Source organism: Rhynchophorus ferrugineus, unplaced genomic scaffold, assembly GCF_030347505.1.
Source record: "Rhynchophorus ferrugineus isolate W39M unplaced genomic scaffold, kcgeb_rfMv2 rfM3, whole genome shotgun sequence".
Lineage (NCBI taxonomy): Eukaryota > Metazoa > Arthropoda > Insecta > Coleoptera > Curculionidae > Rhynchophorus > Rhynchophorus ferrugineus.
This window is the reverse complement of record NW_027472582.1, coordinates 64,873,360-64,893,264: the sequence shown is the minus strand read 5'-3', so window position 1 is coordinate 64,893,264 and position 19,905 is coordinate 64,873,360. Positions and strand designations below refer to the sequence as shown.

The window sequence follows — 19,905 nt, the reverse complement described above, 5'->3', positions numbered from 1 at the left end:
CTCGCGTGACTGGGATGGTTATTCCTTGTCGGATTTTCCACTGCTGCCTAAGATATTTACAATTACAATCACAAATATAAAGTACATCCACGAACCAGCGATTATCGCAACAGTAGGAGGACCGTCTTGTCGCCTTGACCACTGCGCCAATGAAGCCGGTTGTACTGATGTACTGATTGATTTATATAATTGGTGCAATATGCATAAAATACTGTATATTGTACCAATTTTTACAATATATACATTTTGAATGTAAAAAATGACCAGACCAGAATATATAGAAGCATCTAATAAACATAATAAAAAACAAACAAGACATAATGAAAATGTAAAAGGTATTAAATCACCTACCGTTTTTACTGTCATGTTTCTAGCATTCTCCAGAGCATTGTTTAGATCTTCTGGTGGCAGATCATCGGTTAAAATATCCTTAGAAGCTTCATCAGAAGCCTCATTAGTAGCTATTAAGGTAATATTCTTGACAGCGGTGTTAACTGACGACGTGACATTTTGAAGCGTTGCATCTGGAAGAATTTGAGTAATGTGCCATTTTTGCTGACCGGTTCCGTTGACTCCCAACAAACGTTGACCAGGAACGATCAGCGGACTCGATGAATTCGAGCTGGGCTCGATTGGTTTTGATTCGTTGACTTGGACGAATTGGTGAGTTGTCGTCGGTATCTAAACATAAATTAAAATCGATTTTTTTGAAGTGTGGGCCTTTATTAACATGTCTTCAAGGGGATATTTCACCATTCTAATTATTTTCGGTGTTGGAGTTGAACTTTTTTACTAATTTTTTAAAGTATGAACGTTATGGGCATGAACATTGGTACTAAAGGCTAAGTACTAGCTGCCAGGCACAACTGAAGCTCGAGTTGACCATTCTGAACCGCAACTACAATTTTTCTAAAGAAGCTAGAACAGATCCTTTAGCTGAAAGAACTTCTGAAATTGTTAATTTTGAACAAGAAGAAGGCACAATGCAGTTTTGAGATTCGCGGAATGGATGATTGATAATACCGATAATGACCGATACCAATAATAAATAAGTTATGGATCCTGTAGATAACGTAGAGAAGAAAAATTATGATTTTATTTTAAAACTATTTTACTTTAATGTAATTAATGAATTTGTAAGAAGGCCAACATCACAAGCGATACTACCGGCTGTATACTATTTAAATGTCAACGAAACCCTTATGTTTGGACACCTCACTCATTAACATTCTTTTATTACACTTAATAGTTCCACAATCTGCCAAGAGGGCAATAAGTATTTGTTAGATTTATATTATATATACATGGCATGTATAAAATCAATTCATTAAGTGATCTCCTGTATAAAATACTATTTTAATTAATTAGTCTAATTCTATATGTCCAATAATCAATGTACAGTAATCAGATTAGATGGTGTTTTATGTTGTGTATATGACGTTTTAGTCTACGCACTTTACTGTCACTTCGCATATTTAACTGATTAGCAAGTACATTGGGATGTACTGACACTATTTTGAAGTAACTACTTCACACAAAACCGTTGAATTACACTGGTTGCATTGGCTCTAGAGGAATATCGCGTTCACAGGACATCACTTCATTTGAAACACAGTACGTCGACAATGGCACGTAACACTTTATTTTGGAACCGTTATATGATGGATATATTAGACTTGCTAGCGGTTCCCCATAGTTGGATTCCATATGACCAAATAGATTTATACAATAATATCTTGTCGTCTAATGATAACTTGGATTTGCGCCCGATAAGTCAATACATTTGGTAGAGTTTAAGTCCAAGTTGTTTCCGTTTATGTAATTCGGTAGGTTCATCGCCTTGTTTTACAGTAAAATGACTATGTAAATGACTGAGGTAAGATTTTAATAGCTCATAATCCGAATGAGGAAGAGGTTTCTTTAATTTAACGCGCAATCCCATATGCCATACTTTATCAAAGGCCTGAGATATATTTAGGATTGCAGCTGAACAATATATTTTGGCGTTTAAATCCATATTTATTTTGTTAACAAGTCTACGCACTTATTCTATTGTTCCATAGTTATTGCGAAACCCAAATTGGTGTTCTGGAATGATCTCTCTTTTTACTATTATACAAGTGAGCTTCTTTTTCTAAGTTTCTGAAAAACCTTTGAGATTATCGGTAATAAATTTATAGGCCGGTAGGACGTGACATCTTCTGGTGTCTTCCCTGGTTTGAGAATCATTATTATTTGAGCTACTTTCCAGATGCTAGGAAAATAATTACTTATTTTTTGAGCTTCTTTGATGGTGATTTTTTTACGTGCTAAATTCATTTAAAATGACGAATTTAGGAAGCCAGTAATCTTATTTTCGTCCTCTTGAGGTAGCTCAAACGAGAAAGGTTTAAAGACATTTTTTAAATACTTTGAGAAGATGTCGGTTTTTTCTTTATTGCTTCTTGCCAGTTGGTGTCAGATTTTCTAAGTATTCCTGAAATGCCGTGGTCTTGTTCATTTACTCATCAACATAAACAATCATTTTTGAAGAAGCCGGAGCGTATATAACATAACACACGGTGTATTCATGTTCATACTGAATGATATAATGAGTGAAACATCTAGACATAGGGGTGTAGTTTATATTAGAATAGATCAAAAACCTTCAGTATCATTTTGTACCGTTGATCAACAAGTCGCAACTTCTTTCCGTTAAATCAAATAGTTGTTGAAGTAAAATTAAAGTTTTTGTTGTTTTAAACCACACATATTGTATAACGTAACTGTTTTAAAAACTAGTGTTAATAAAACTATAAGAAACCTATGTGGGAATTGGTCACGTGATAATCACCAAAAAGCAGAAGCACTTGCTGAATATCTAGAAAAAACTTTCAAACCAAACGAAAGTAATATTGAACATAATTTGCCGGATACAGAAGCTGAAAATTCAGTGATTGAATTAATCACGCCGAAAGAGTTAACCAAAGTTATTAAAACTGACATTAACCCCAGGAAATCACCAGGCTACGATTTAATAACAGGAGAATTACTGCAAAAACTACCAAGAAAGAGAATTATAAAACTCACCAACTTGATCAATACAGATATTTATACAGATTTACATTTAGATTAAAACATGTCCGAGACCTTTGGAAGATGGCGGAAATTATAATGATCCCAAAACCTGGGAAGTCACCAAACGAAATAAGAACCTATAGACCTATATCACTGCTGCCAGCAATATCTAAGGTTTTTGAAAAACTCCTGTTGAAAAGAATAAAACCGATCATAGAGAGAAAAACCTAATACCAACACACCAGTTTGGGTTTATTAACAAGCACTCAACAATTGACTAGGTCCACAGAATAACAGATGTTTTGAAAAAGGCTACGAAAGTAAAAAAGTATGCTCAGCTATATTTTTAGATGTAACACACGCTTTCGATAAGGTTTGGCATGCAGGCCTTGTTCATAAACTACAGAAAATGCTACCAAAACAACACACCGATCTATTAAAATAATACATTACAACCAGAATGTTTAGAGTCAAATAAGAAGAAGCTTACTCTACAATAAAAGAAGCTAAAGCAGGTGTACCACAAGGAAGTGTATTGGGACCAATGCTTTATCTACTTTACACTTGTGATATGCCACAAATGGAAAATATTACGAGAGCTACCTTTGTTGATGATCCTGCGATTATAGCGGTCGGAGACAATAGTGAAGAAGCCTACCCTAGCCTAGCCCTTGTGTTTTAATTTCACACTGCTTCTTGATGGTATAAAATACCGTTCAAGCGAAGCGATAGCTTGAAAAGTGTTATAAAGACTCCGCTAGATTATAACAACAATAAAACGTTGGTTTGCTGATTTCAAGCGTGGTCGTAGAGACACCGATGATGAAGAACGTAGTGGACGTCCAAATAAGGTGGTAACACCAGAAAACATCAAAAAAATCCACAAAATCGTTTTGAATGATCGAAAAGATAAAAACATCATAAAGATATCAAAAGAACGTGTTGGTTTTATATTGTATGGGAATTTGACTATGACACAGCTGTGTTCAAGTGTCTTACTTGAGTGTATACTTGAGAGTTCCCTGATCCCTTAAGCGGAATCGATGGTAGGTTAAATCGGAGACATCGTGTTAGACGAAACGTAGAGCAGATCATACTCAAATCAAACAACTTTACTGGTTAGTTGGTAGTAGTAATTTGGCAGTTAAGATTGTACCAAGCATATTTAATGTAATATGTAATTCATTTTAAAAAATATTTTGAAAACAATAAAAGTCTTTTCATTAAAACCGCCACATCTTATACACTATAATAATAATTAGAATGATATGAAAATCCGGCGAAAGACAACAAGGGAACAGTGCACTTATTGAGTTATGTACAAACCTCTGTAGATGCAATTGTTGTAATACTAGTATTCTTGATAGAGGTTATAGATTTGTCTCTCTTGAATCTTCTATAGAGTAGATTGTGGTCATCAAACACTTCGTAATGGAACAGCGAATGGTCTTTGTCTAGGAATACATCTGGTACGATATCTGAAAAAAAAACATTTTTTTAAATATAATGACATAAAAAAGACATATTATTTATACATTTTTATATATAAATATATTTTTAAATAAATATATGTTTTACGTATTACATATAAAAGTTTTATATTAAAAGTGATATATTTCATTCAGTTCTTGTTAAGTTATCGATGATTTATTATATGGTTATTTCTATTTCAATCGTTAAAAGTTCTACCTTTGACATCTCTTTATATATAAAAGAATTAATTTGTTTTCTATTAGGTGAAGGTAATTTTTGGAGTTCATTGAACTAGGAACATATTTTCTATGTCTATATTTACCTACAATAAAAGCAGTTTTATTGATCTTTTTTTACGTTAAATTTCAACAACTGGCCTCGACTTTACTTGTCTACAATAATGGATTTTGAAAGATTTGCTCTTTTCTTATGATGAAAAGTACGTAGAGATATAAAAAATATTTGCTCACCTGGGTGAATAATATTTAATACTTTATAATATACCTAAACACGTTAAACGTATTATTGAACTTTGAGATAATAAGGTTGTGAAATTTACAATTATTTGCTATGAATGACATAGGACGTCTGTTTTTCAATATGTGATATCCAGTGTGGAATTATTGTCGCATCCCTTGTAATTTTTTTTGATAATTTTAGAGTATCACTTTTACCAACTAGGGTTTGTCTAGGCTGGACCTATTGCTTAACGAGGGCTCCGAGCCACAATCCTCGGTATTAAGCCTATCGACTGCGAGAGACTTGGAAATGATCCCAGAAGACATCCGGTCTTATCCAGCCTGGTTTTCTACTCGACTTGGATCACTTTCCTTGTAGGATTTTACACTCTTGTCTTTTGAAATTTATGACCATGCCTTAGCAGGACTCGAACTTGTGACTATCGCAACAGTAGGGGGGGATAGTCCTGCCGCTTTGACCACGGCGCCAAGGAAGCTGAATTTCTTGTAATTTGAAAGATTAGTAGCAGTATCCTGTTTTGACAATTTTTTTTATTAATTATTGACAAATTGTCGTGAAAAAATTAACTCAAAAGCAATAAAAATTGTGAAAATGTATTTCCAAAACCACTTGTTTGTGAAAGGATTAAGATATGAAGTGCTTGATTTCTGGAGTGCCAGTTTCCCTGTGAATTTGAATATTTCACATTTTGACAAACCATGGAACGTTTAAGATTTTCTTGAGGAGATTATTTTGGAAAATTTGAAGCCGTTTCACCTGATTGGGTGTAACAAACTTGAAATCTTTCGATACAGTATCATTACGTTCCAGAATGATAGGGAAAAGTTTTTTTTATTTATTAATATATTATTACTAGTCGTTACCGACTAACTAACAATTTTATTACAGATACTTAAAACCAGGCACTTATCTAGAAAGACCCATTGGTCCTTACATGGTCTTAAATAAAACGATATAAAGATTAGTATAACTTTTCAATGTTTTTGTCTTTTTGCCATTTAGTAAATTTCACTAGACAACTACAAAAGATCACGTGGTTTGGTTCGATTGAGTCAGCGTCCTAGCTCAGTGTTCTCTAAGAATTACAGTACTTAATTTCTTCTATAAGAGTTGGAATCCGAAAGTCTCGATGTAAGTAACTCTTCCTGCAGTATCTTGGTCCATCTACAATACTTCTCAGTACTTTATTCTGAAATACTTGTATCATGTTGATAGTACTTCTTACAGAACATTCCCATAACTGAACCGTAGGTCCATATAGGTTTTAGTATCTGCTTGCATAGCAGCAATTTATTATGTACGGATAATTTAGATCTTCCCCACACATACCACACTATAATAACGTTAACCATACATTTTAATATAACTAGCACACATTTTTGAATGTTAATTCGAGTTATTTTCTTTTCTTTTTGATGTGTTCGTTCCAACGAAATTTTTTGTCAAAATTCATCCCAAGACACAGCATTGTTACTCTATGAAATCATAGTATTATTCATATTTATAGGTATATGAACAATCTGGTTATAGATGAAATCAATATGTGCTGATTTACTCTTGTTGATTTTCATTCTCCATGTCTGACTTTACTTATTCATATCATTACATACGCGTTGCAGTTTTCTGATTACTTCGTCGCTAATGTCTTCAACCATAGTGTTATTAGGAAAGGTAGCTATAGTAACATTTTTTATTTATGGCATATCTCATGTAACGGGTAAATTGAAAAGTCTCCGGCCTACCACAGTAAAACATATTTTTTCGGCAAAATTAGTTTTTTTTATTCAACATAATTGCTTTCAAGGGACCCACCGACTTTTCGATACCATTTTTGCAGTACGATTTGTCCTTTGCTTCAAAATAGGCCTCGGGGACACAGTGCATTGTCTTGGTGGTCCAATAACGCTATGTAATAGTCGCTGTTGATGGTCCTTCCTTTTCCAAAGTAGTCAATGAAAAATTATTCCATGAGCATCCCAAAATACAGACGCCATAACCTTGCTAGCCGACTGTTGCGCTTTCCTACGCTTTGGAGCGGTTTCATCGTATGCAGTCCACTCGGATGTCTGTCGATTGGACTTCGAAGTGAAATGAGGGAGCCATGTTTCATCCCTTGTCACATATCGACGCAAAAACTGTTTATTACGCTTGATCATCTTCAAATACTGCGCCGAATCATCAACTCGTCGTTGTTTTTGGTCAAGAGTGAGCTTGCGTGGCACCCACTATTCACAGAGCTTTTTCATACCCAAATATTCGCGAATGATATGATGTATACGTACAGTTGATATCTTTAGAGTGTCTGATATTTCATTCAATTTCAATTTACGTTTATTCAAAATCATTTTCTGGATTTTTTTAATGTTTTCGTTGGTAACAACCTCTTTTGGGCGTCCACTGCGTTCACCGTCTTTGGTGCTCATTTCACCACGTCTAAACTTAACATACCATCTTGATGGTTGATTTTCCCGAGGCAGTGTCCGGAAACTCGGCATCAAGCCAAGTTTTTGGTTCAACTGTATTTTTCCCTTCAAACAGCAATATTTTATCAACACTCGAAATTCCTTTTTATCCATTTGTTTCACAATAACAAAAGTTGCTTCACTCAAAATGCTATAATTCACAAACTAATGATCGGTTCATTATACAGCTATCAAAATTATACAGCTGTATAGATCTATTCTAAAAAAATTATGAAAAATATTTTAATTAATATACATCTTAATTTAAAAATACAAACGTTTATCAAACATCAAAACTTTTTATATATTCGATAAGCTCGCGGTAATAATAAAGTAATAGTGACATAAAAAGATAATAAATACCGGCGTGACGAACAATAAAATATCTCCACGATAGGTTCATTGTATTTTGTATGGGTATGACGTTTGGTATCGTATGAACTTGACATTAACTATTCACAATTATGTACTGATTGGCGAATATGATAATGAAATTTGGCATATCATTATCGGGGCTATAAACGTTCGAAGCGGAAAAGGATATGGCCACATTATATCCTTATTATACGGTATAAGTATCATAAAACAATACAATATACAAAAATAATAATTTAGTAATAAATAATAAATTAACTATTCCATTAACTTATTCCGTAAAACTATTTGAGAGAGGGCTTGAATGCACAAAGTTAAGATTATACTTTGAAAAATAACAATTAATACAACCAAACATTTTATTACCTTTAGTTTTCTTTTTTTTATTATTACTCTTAGTCGTTCCACAATATGCTCAGAGGGCAATAAGTATTTGTTATGTTTATATTATATATACATGGCATGTAGAAAATCACTTCCTTAAGTGATGTCCTGTATAAAATACTATTTTAATTAATTAGTCTTATTCTAAAGTCTATATATGTTCAATAATCAGATTGGGTGGTGTTAGACGTTTTAGTCTACGCATTTCACTGTCACTACTTTTATTTAGCTGATTACCGAGTACATTAGGATGTACTGAAACTCTTTCAAAGTACATCACACAAACACGTTGAATTACATTTGTTATTGGTTCTAGATGAATCAATCGCATCGCATCTATCGCATTGTATCACTTCATTTGAAACATAGTACGGATCATCGACAATGACACGTAATAAATAATCTTTATTTTTGAACCATTGTATGATGGATATATTAGACTTGCTAGCAGTTCCCCATAGTTGGATTCTAAATGACCAAATAAGCTCGAGTATAGATTTATACAATAATATATTGACATTTAATGATAACTTAGATTTGCGCCCAATAAGCCAATAAATTTGGTAGAATTTAAGTCCAAATTGTTTCCGTTTGGCGAGTATGTGCTTTTTCCAAATTAGGCATCGATCTAGGTGCATACCAAGATATTTAGTATCTTCTGCTTGCGGGAGTTGACAATTATTGTTATAGACTGGAGCGTACAAGTTATATGATTATAGATTTTATTTTGTTAATTAGGTATGTTTGTAGGTTCATTGATGCTAAGGCTGGATCTTCATCAGAGGGCTTCCGTGTCGTCTGCGTATGTTGCCACAGTGGTTATTTTAGTTGTAGGTAAATCGGCTGTGAGAGCTGTAAATGTTTTACAGTAAAATCTGTCGATCTCTGAGGTAAGATTTTAGTAGCTCATAATTCGGATGAGGGAGAAGTTTCTTTAATTTAACCTACAATCCCGTATGTCAAACATTACCAAAGGCTTGAGATATGTCTAGGAATGCAGTTGAACAATATATTTTGGCGGTTAAGTCAATATTTATTTTGTTAACAAATATGTGCACTTGTTCTATTGTTCCGTGCTTATTGCGATCTCTTTATGTACAGTTTCTCGAAAACTTTTTGAGATTATCGATAATAAACTTATAGGCCGATAAGACGTGACATGTTGTGGTGTTTTCCTTGGTTTGAGAATCATTATTATTTGAGCTACTTTCCAGGTGCTAGGAAAATAATTAGTTCGTAATATAGCATTAAATATGAATATTAGTTATTAAATCATATCCAGATATTTCTTACATTCAATCTCTCTGATTATCATTTGTTGAGCTTCTTTGACGATGAATTATTTATGTGGTAAATCCATTTGAAATGGCGAATTTCGGAAAGTAGTAATTTTATTTTCGTCATCTTGAGACAGCTCAGGCGGGAAGGGTTTAAAGACATTTTTGAAATACTATGAGATGTCGCCCTTTTCTTTATTGCTTCTAGTCCAATTAATTTCATCTATTTTAATAGAAACGTTATACTGCTGGTGTCTTTTGAGTTTTCTCATATAGGTAATAGGTTTGTATTGCCTTCCACAATGAATAATCTGTAGTGTAAGTTGGTGTCAGATTTTCTAAGTATTCCTGAATGCCTTGGTTTTGTTAATTTTGAATCAACTTTTTCTTTTATTTTCTTCAGTTCTTAGCAGTTGCCACTTTTTTCGCAATTTAATTTTTTCTACAATTTCTTTCTCGAATTATACATGGTTGTACATTTACATTACTGCTGTTTCTGTATCAATTTCGTAATGGTAAGTTAAAAGGGATGGTTCTGTCTTAATTTTTCTCTAATTATTCTTTTCTTAATTAATTTCCTTTTTCCTTTTTATTCGACCTATTCTTATTTTTTCTTATATAGTGGGAGGAGGCGGTAGGTCAAAACTGGCAGAAACGATCTGACGTAATACGTACGTGACGTAAATTAATAGCATCTATGAAAAAGAATCATTTTTCCCAGTAGATTATACACGTATCTCGATTCTTACGGTGTAAAAATTAATTTATTTAAACAAAGTATACTCCATTATTATCGACAATATTTCGTTATCGTTTTGACTCATAATCTATGATGCCATCAAGATTTAAAAAAGTTTTGCCAGAGTTTTTTCAAAGTTTTTTTTAATATTTATTACATTGTTACTAGTCGTTACTGACTAACCTATAATTTCTCTTTGTAAAACCTTAATCTAGGTATATATCTAGGAGGACCCATCGGTCCTATCTTAGTACCTCATAATGTCTATGTATTAATACTGCTGTTTTTCTATTAAATGCATCTCTCTACACTACACGAGATCGAATTGTTTGATTTTTTTGAGCCTGTGTCCTGTTCTGGTGTTATCCAAGAGTTACAAGATTACTCTAGTTGTTGGAGTCTCTCCTCACTGTCTCCATTCTATTTCCTGAGTGACAGTTCCTGGCATTTGAAGATCTCGGTGTAAGTAATCAATTCTTTACTATTTTGGTGCACCTACAATACTTCTCAGGACTTTGTTCTGGAAAATTCGTATTGCATTTATACTATTTTTCGCGGAACATCTCCATAATAGAATTCCATATGTTGACATAAGTTTTGTTCAAATTAACCATTACATTTTGCTACAATTTAACTCCAGTTCTTTCCTTTTCTTTTTTATATCATCCAGATTCATTCCGAGATACTTTTGAGATTTTGTTAAAGGTGCTTGCGCAGCCCGTTTCTACATGAAATACACATATTTGCTTTCGTTGATTTTTTTAAATGTGTCTAAGCTTACTCATTCACTCCATTAAAAGAGAGTTTTGCAATCAATATATATAAATGGTTTAAAATAGTTCGGTGACGAATGGCTATCTTCAAACCAATTTCGACAATACTGATATAATTATCTGATCACACCAATAAGTTTCCACCACATCCAATAATGATTAGAAGACCAGAGCGTGACTCATCTTTCTCATCAACATTACCAAACCGAAAGCAAGTGAATCATTCTGATAAAGTGAACAGCTTCGTCGTACATAAATCTTTTTTCACAAACGTGCACCGAATTCTTCCCTTTGTCTTAATAATATTGCAAAATATAGGGCAATTCTTATAATTTTTCTCCATTTTTAAACGCAAATTATTTTATAACCGTTGTTTATAGCGGTGTCATTGCGATTCACAATTCCTGAATTACTTACAAATGACTTTATTGGTTTGGAAAAATGTCACGAACTTTTTCCAAGACATAACACTATTGTTTAACACAGTAAAGCATCTACAGAAATAAAAATGGTTTATCAATTTTGATCCGTCATAATTTAGGTGTATTATTCGGATATTATATAAATATTATGTTATAGGCAGTTTATAGAACTAATACAGATATAAATCTGTAACCATATGAAACCTAGATTTTTCTTAATACACTTTCACTTTGCAGTCAAAACATCTGATACGATATTGTATTCTCAATGATTTTTCAAGCTCTTGTTCAAACTGCAACTAAGTATAACATATTAGCTGGAGTTGCTACTCCTATTTATAATATAGCTGAGGTTAGGAAAAATAACATGGTTTTTTTTCAAGCTGAATTTATTCAGGATACGTTACTCCTCAGTCATTTCGGGATTTGGCACATGCGTACATACAGCTTTATTTACTTAGATTTTTCTATCATGATCATCAGATTTAATGTCGAAATATATATAGCTTCACTGAATAACAAGCAGTAGAGATATGTGATTTTAAAAGTATCTAAGAGAAACCTAAAAAAGTTTTTCAACAATCATATATTTGCATCATATTCAGCGTAAAGAAGGTAAACATTATATTTCAAGATCTTTTATAACATTATGGCTGTAACTTCTGTCATGAAACCTTTCAGAGTATGACTATTTCCCAAAAAAACTCCAGCATTTTTGCCAAAACCTGACTCTTTTACCAAAATTTGTTATATTTATAAAAATAGCTCCTTCACTAATAACAAATAAAATTATTTATATGAATAAGAATTATATGACAGGCGATGGCTGAAACAAATCTCTTGATGGAATGAATACAAATTTTAATATGAATTTAACATTAAACAAAGGCTCTACTGAAGAAAAGTTATTTTATTAATACCCAAAAAGAAAAAAGACTGGTTAAAATATTTGGGCTTTTTTTCTGTTTTCCGTTATCAGTTTTTATTTGGATATTTTTTATTACACTAATTATTTATTACTTATTACTAATTATTTTGCACACTTATGTGTATACACAAGGGAGTCTAAGCAACACTAATAATTACTTGAATAAAATATGTATTTATTACAGAAACATTATACAAATTTAATTTCAATTGCATCATGGTTTTATATAGTTGTATTTGCTAACTAAATATATAAATGTAAACACGATCTTTGTGAATTTAAATAGAATGACATGATAAATAGTGGAAAACTGACAAGGTACTATGATATGAAAGTATTCGAGGTTAGGCCACCAACATTGATATTTTAAATTATCTGTGTACTTAGTGCTGAGTACTTTATTAAAATAATTTATTATAAAAATAAAAGTTATAATTTAAAAAAAGTTTCCTTCGAGCCGGATTTGAACCAGCGACCTATGGATGTCTACTGCTATCTAAACCACTACAGTCCACCGCTCTACCAACTGAGCTATCGAAGGCTACTTATGTTTTTATAAATCACCATATTAGACTATTCAATTCACTTGATTCATTAATACTAACAATTCTGTAGTAAATTCTTTTGAAATTAATATTCTTCCTTTAAATGAAAGTATTTTTATACAGAATATACATAATTTTATATATAAAAGATAAATATAAGGAACCAAATGTATTTCCAATTCCACTTATATTTAGCTGAACCACAACACATGTTTACAATAAATTATAATTAATTATTTTTTCCATGAAATTCCATCTTGATATTAAAATAAACTTTACTGCCACCAAGATTTTTTGTCGTCTATTTATAGCCTGCTGTGAAATATTTTAGCGGCAAAATATCAAACATTAAACGTGTATGTCTTTAATATCCTTGTAAAGGGAAGAAATATGTATAATCTCGTAGATAAACGCGATATTTAACATTCAAAGTATGTTAAAAGAATACGGATTTGAGGACGTAGAAATATTTTTGGACAAAGAGGTGTAGGTGGAAAAATAGCCCACATGAGAAAATAACTTGAACATACGGTGTATATTGAAAAAAAAAACACCAAAATATAATAATTAAGAGGAATTTTGGGTAGTAATTCAGACCATGAAATTATGCCTAAACACACCAATGCTATGCTAATTATGAATCCTGATATACAACGTCAATCACGTCAATTAGCATAAAATATTTATTATGTTCGTATTGGTGACCTCGCGGATGATCGTTTTCTTATATTAAGCGCCGTGTATAACAAACTAGAAACATTTCGTTGATATAATATAAGCAAACCTTGATGGATCATGAATAATTCTAAAACAAATCAGATTTTGACTATTGCTAATATAAATTAATCAGTGTCGATTTGTTATTTAGCACATAAGTTGGAAAGTTCCTCGTTATGTGTGGATGACACCTCTATTTTGACAATACCAACATTTATAGGTTATCCGTCAAAACTGTATGACATTTAATAAAAATATTGAATTATTATATTGACTAAGCTTTGCATTTCATATGAAGAACACTGTTTAAGTAAATAATTTCTGCACAAACTTTTATGCGCTGCACTTTTATTTACTAATAAATACATCATTGAGATACTGAAATATAATTTTTCCAATAAAACATCTAATGCACGTCATCAACATCGTTGAACGTACTGCCAAATTCAGTTTTTAAAAACGTAAAATCCTTTTTAAACCCGGAATATTTTTCTTTCTCATTTTACTAATTAGTTACTACTCTAGTTAAAAAGAGACAGAATGAAGTCTGATGCGTCCGAACAGGTAACCAAATCGGCCTATGAAATTCGATTTGTGATGTAAATATAATAAAAGAACACTAACCTACAAGCTATTGTGGTTGATTAATTAACTGTAGTTCAAGTCCTTCAATAAATATGCATTAGATGTAAGAATAAAAATAAACGTAAATTCAAATTACGTGCGGTAATGTTGCATTATAAATTTTGATGACGTGCGTTGGCTGTTTTATTCGAAGGACTATACAAACAGACAGATATGTATCTGTATAAATACAGATACATTCCTTATTTTGATTCCTTAAAATTTTAATTTCTGTTTGTTGTGAAAAATTGTGAATGTTTTTTTTAACATTCTGCATAGTTAAGCAATACTGTTTCCCATCTTTCTGATAGTACACGTAGTCCCTGTCGAAATAACTATTATTTTAGTAAAACTGAAAGTAGTATCAGGTATAATAAATAATATGAAGTATGGAGGGTTGCATAATAATACACTTTTAGATTAACATTACATTTTTAGATTTACTTTAACATTCAACTGTATATATAATAAAATAACAATAATTTATTTATAGGATTGAAAAATTAAAAACAATAGACAATTTAATCGTTGTTTTATTTAGAAATTTTGAATTTTGAGATTGTTAAAAGTACTGTTATGAATATTTCATCTTGTCGTCGATGTTGACGCATGACCAGGAAAACCCTATTTTCTACGCCTAGAACCATTGTAGCGTATCAATTTTTGTGAAGAGCTATAAAACTACAAAAAAAAAACAAAAGTCAATGAACTCTTGATGTTCATGTTTGATTTGACATGCGATTCTTCATCGATTAATGTTCAAGACTTTTTTAATTTATCAAGACTTATTTGTCGACTGTGGAAATAAGGAATTCCTGCATTTTTCTCAATACAATATATTCACTACCTTGCTAACTAACCAAAAATACTAAACTCAATATCAATAGTCTAAATACTTTCAACAGCTTTGACTCCTGGTAACTTAACATTTTTGAAGCTAAGACAAAATACTTTAGCAAAATAAAGGAAAAGATGGAATATATAAATATACTAAACAAACACCTAAATAACGCCTAAAAAACAGGCAATGTCTTTTGAAGAAATCCCATTTATCTAAAATTATTTCCTTGACATTTCAACAAATGAAAAATTCGGTTAACTTTGCAAAAAATTAAATAATTATTAATGAACGAACTAACAGACATAAGCGACAGACGGGTTTATAATATAACACCATTGAAAGTTAATAATGTAATATTAAACACAACAAAGGATTAATTGTGAAGTATTGATCCACTAAAAAATACACTGACAAATTAAGAGACATTTAGATGTCTCTTAGTGACTTAAGATAACTCTTAAGATAACTGAGTAAAAATTGATATAATAGAAAATATTTTATTATAATTTAAACATTCCTCGTAATTCAATATTAAAAACTTAACTTAAATTATCAATATTATAAAATTGTACAATTTTGTTAATTTTCAGAATAGAAATTAAACATTTACAGAAACCGTTAACTTCTTCACCATGCCATTTCTCTCCATGGAGGAAATATTTCGCACTAACAGCACCAGTTTAACCAGTTTTTTATGTTTTATGTTACTACGGACTGAAAAATTATTTTTTCGAATACAAAAAAAATTCCAAACCACTTTTAAATTGGAACGCTATAAAATATGCTGTCAGCAGATTTATTATATTTTTTATCTTATAGTAACCATTTAATTATTTGTTAGATATTATCTAAAATAAAATATAATATAAATGACTTCTGCTGCATGAACTGCATTCATTTGTTTTCATAGAAATAAATGCTGAGTAGTAAAAAAAATATAATAATATATTTTAATATAGGATAATATTATTATATTAGAAGCATATTTTTGTAATGATAAATTATTCAAAATAACACGAATTTAATATTTAAGGAAGCCTAAATATTCTAAGAATAGTGACATAAAAAATAGTGCACTCACCCAACATAACCTCTAAAATAAAACACTATCTGTCAGTGTCAAACAAGCATTTCAAAAATTAACCAACAGATGGCGCACATGGTATATTGGAACAACATGATTTAACCTGAATAAAGTTATAATTGCAATGCGTATGTCACACGACGCTAAATTAAGTTTAGAAAATATTCTTGACATTTTGATGTAATCCATGCGAAACCAAAACAAGTGAAGCAAAAAATTGATCATAGTCCATGAAGATATATATAGTTATTATTGTGTTGGTGTTAATTTATCTTTGGTTCATTGACTCAGAAGCAGGGAATTCCGTTATAAAATTAATACTGGCGTTTAATGGCGTGTATTTTATGCCTTTGTATTGTTTTAGATCAGTTACTCGTCAGACTTTAATTTATTTCTATTGACACGTGCAGTGAGAAACTATTCGTTGAATGCTATTTAAAGATGAATTATTTTTATAATTTATTCATCGTCTGTCAAAATAATGATATATTACAGTACTGTTTTTTAATATATTATTCTTAATATACATAAGTGTCAGTTACAAAATTGATATTAGTTAAAATTGATTGTTTTACACATTTTAAATAATATGATTTTAATATACTTTTTAATAAAAATCAAATATCTAACAGGTCAATTTAAAAGTCCCCGACCTGACACAGAGATGGCGTTACTAGAATTAAATCCATATGTTTTTTAGTTAGCCCTCAAAAGGTGCGTGTATAAATTTGACAGCTGTCGGACCATTAGTTTGTGAATTATAGCATTTTGAGTGAGGCAACTTTTGTTATTGTGAAAAAATGGATAAAAAGGAATTTCGGGTGTTGATAAAATATTGATTTTTAAAGGGAAAAACACAGTTGAAGCAAAAACTTGGCTTGGTGACGAGTTTCCGGACACTGTCCCTGGAAAATCAACCATCAAGGATTGGTATGCTAAGTTTAGACGTGGTGAAGTGAGCACCGAAGACGGTGAACGCAGTGTACGCTCAAAAGAGGTTGTTACCGACGAAAACATTTAAGAAATCCACAAAATGATTTTGAAGGAACGTAAATTGAAATTGAATGAAATAGCAGACACTTTAAATATATCAACTGAACGTGCACATCATATCATTCACGAATATTTGGGTATGAGAAAGATGTGTGCAAAGTGGCTGCCGTGCGAGCTCACTTTTGACTAAAAACAATGACGAGTTGATGATTCGGAGCAGTGTTTGAAGATGATCAAGTTTAATACACCCGAGTTTTTGCGTCGATATGTGACATGGCTCTATCATTTCACTGCAAAGTCCAATCCACAGTCATCCGAGTGGACTGTAGACGATGAACCCGCTCCAAAGCGTGGGAAAACGCAACAGTCGGCTGGCAACGTTATGGCGTCTATATTTTGCGATGCGCATGGAATAATTTCCATTAACTACCTTGAAAAAGTAAGGACCGTTTGAAGGACGAAATCGCCGAAGAACGGCCACATTTGAAGAAAAAGAAAGTGCTGCTTCATCAAGACAATGCACCGTATCACAAGTCAGTGAAAACAATGGCAAAATTCCATCCATCCACCGTATTTTCTAGATCTGGTCCCCAGCGAGTATTTCCTGTTCTCAGATCTCAAAAGAACGCTCGCTGGGAAGAAATTTTCGTCGAATGAAGAGGTTATCGACGAGACTGAGGCCTATTTTGAAGCAAAGGACAAATCAATAAAAATGGTATCGAAATCAGTGTATCACCCTTGAAGGGAATAATGTTGAATAAAAAAAACTAATTTTGGCAAAACAATTTGGTTTAATATGGTAGGCCGGGGACTTTTCAGTTACCTGTTAGCTTCAGTAATCTAATGCAATTTTAATTTTGGAAATATATACTGTTCTATTTATTCCACACTAGTCTTGTTTATGTATTAATGCAAGTACAACAGAACAATAGTAATACATTAAGAACATAAGTAGTATCTACATTAAGATTGTACTAAGCATAATAACATATGATAACAAATAAAGAAATATTTAGTTATAATATGCTATTCGACGAGAAATTATATTCAAAACTGCATAATAATCGATATAAACTTAATAATGATAATCATTGCCAAGTATGATTTGCATTAAAAACGTTAAATGTTGTAAACACAATGCTTCATTAAGAGTAAAGCTAACCGGAAGATAAACACCGCATTACATCTGTTTAATGATTTTTTAAAAAAGATATGCGACATCTGTAGTTTGATGAGTTTCTGCAGTATAATTCTAAGAAGGCTGGTCCTGAAATAGAAGTACGTGGTGAAGCTTTTCTATGAATTATGGGGACCCTAACATTGTTTTAAAATAAACTCGAAGATTATTGAGTTCATGATCAAGCTGTGTAGGTTTTTGGCACAAAAATATTCATCTTATTGCGTTGACTAACAATAAACTGAGGAACTTCTATTAAGTATGATTTAAAATGTTAAATCCTATTTTTTACATTTATCTATGTAAAATAACACTTTTCAATTTAGTATTATTGAATATCAACCTTATTGTTACAGTTTACCGCCTTTTATGCATTTAAAAAATTTAAATTTAAATTTCTTCCAAACATTTTAACACAATTTCGTCTGTATTTGACCTCATAATAAGGAACTCATATTAGTCAGCAGTTGACAATATCCTACGAAATTAACTGCAAAATAGGACACGTAAATCGATTTCAATTGGCTTTATATTAATATTTAAATAGATAGGTGTTTGGAAGACTTCAGGATTAACATTTTGAGATCAATTAAAATCACTTGATAAAAGATGCGAAGGAGTTTGAATTTAAACGATGTATTGTTTCCGTTTCTCATGTTCTCAATAGTGGTTGTAAAGACTAAGATTTTTATTAGAACTATTAAAGTAAACATGTCTAATAACAGTTTTATAAACGAATAACAATTTTTTTACGTTATTGTGTGAAAGACGGTCATTAATGTTGTCCTAAAAGGTATCGTACATGCATCCAGATACTATAGAAACGTTGCCTTAGACCTAGACTTTCAGGTTTGTCAGAATATCTCTTGGATAACATTATAAGATAATAGATAAGTACAACCTAAGTAAGATCTAATGGATTTTTCAAGATATAACACATGGCATGAAAAGTCCCGGGCGTGACAAAGAAAACGCGTTTTTTGTTCAAAATTGGCTTAATTCACCAACGCGATCTCCATCAAGAGCCACACAATCATGCCAGTGCCGCTCTAATATTTCAATACCACTTTTGTAGAACGAACGAAATTTCTCGCCGTTGAGCAACTTTTTGAGGTCTGCGAACAACAAGTAGTCGCTGGGAGCCAAATCTGGCGAATATTTAGACGTGGAAGTAATTCGAAGTTCAATTCATGTAGTTTTGCCATTATTTTGATTGACTTGTGACACACTGCGTTGTCTTGATGGAACAACATTTTTTCTTTGCCATATGCAGTTGTTTCTATGCAATTTTGGCCTTCAAACGCTCCAATAACGATATATATCAACTGTTGTCATGTTTCATACATTGTCACATATCGAAGCAAATAATTCTGGTTTCTTATGTTTAAATATGACCAAACACTGCTCGGAATCATCAACACGTTTTTTTTTGGTCTACAGTGAGCAAACGCGGCACCCACTTTGAACAGAGCTTTCACTTAGTTAAATGCTTATGTAATATAAAACCAACACGTTTTTTTAATATCCTTACGATGTTAGCTAACTCACGCAACT

General features: G+C 31.8%; 1 protein-coding gene and 1 non-coding gene across 2 annotated transcripts in view; both read right to left on the bottom strand.

Annotated features, from left to right (window-relative positions):
* l(1)G0289 (plexin domain containing lethal (1) G0289) overlaps window positions 1-19,905 on the bottom strand; it is a 68,537-nt gene that overhangs the window by 11,752 nt on the left and 36,880 nt on the right. Inside the window, exons 2-3 of the mRNA XM_076397808.1 lie at window positions 4,384-4,535; window positions 352-681 (exon numbers count right to left, since the gene is read on the bottom strand). Of these exons, the coding sequence (XP_076253923.1) occupies window positions 352-681; window positions 4,384-4,535 (482 nt within the window). The remainder of the gene's footprint in view (window positions 1-351; window positions 682-4,383; window positions 4,536-19,905) is intronic.
* On the bottom strand, window positions 12,819-12,911 carry TRNAY-GUA (transfer RNA tyrosine (anticodon GUA)). The gene is made up of 2 exons: window positions 12,875-12,911; window positions 12,819-12,854 (listed from the first exon to the last, which is right to left on the bottom strand). It is a non-coding gene; the product is annotated as a tRNA-Tyr (tRNA).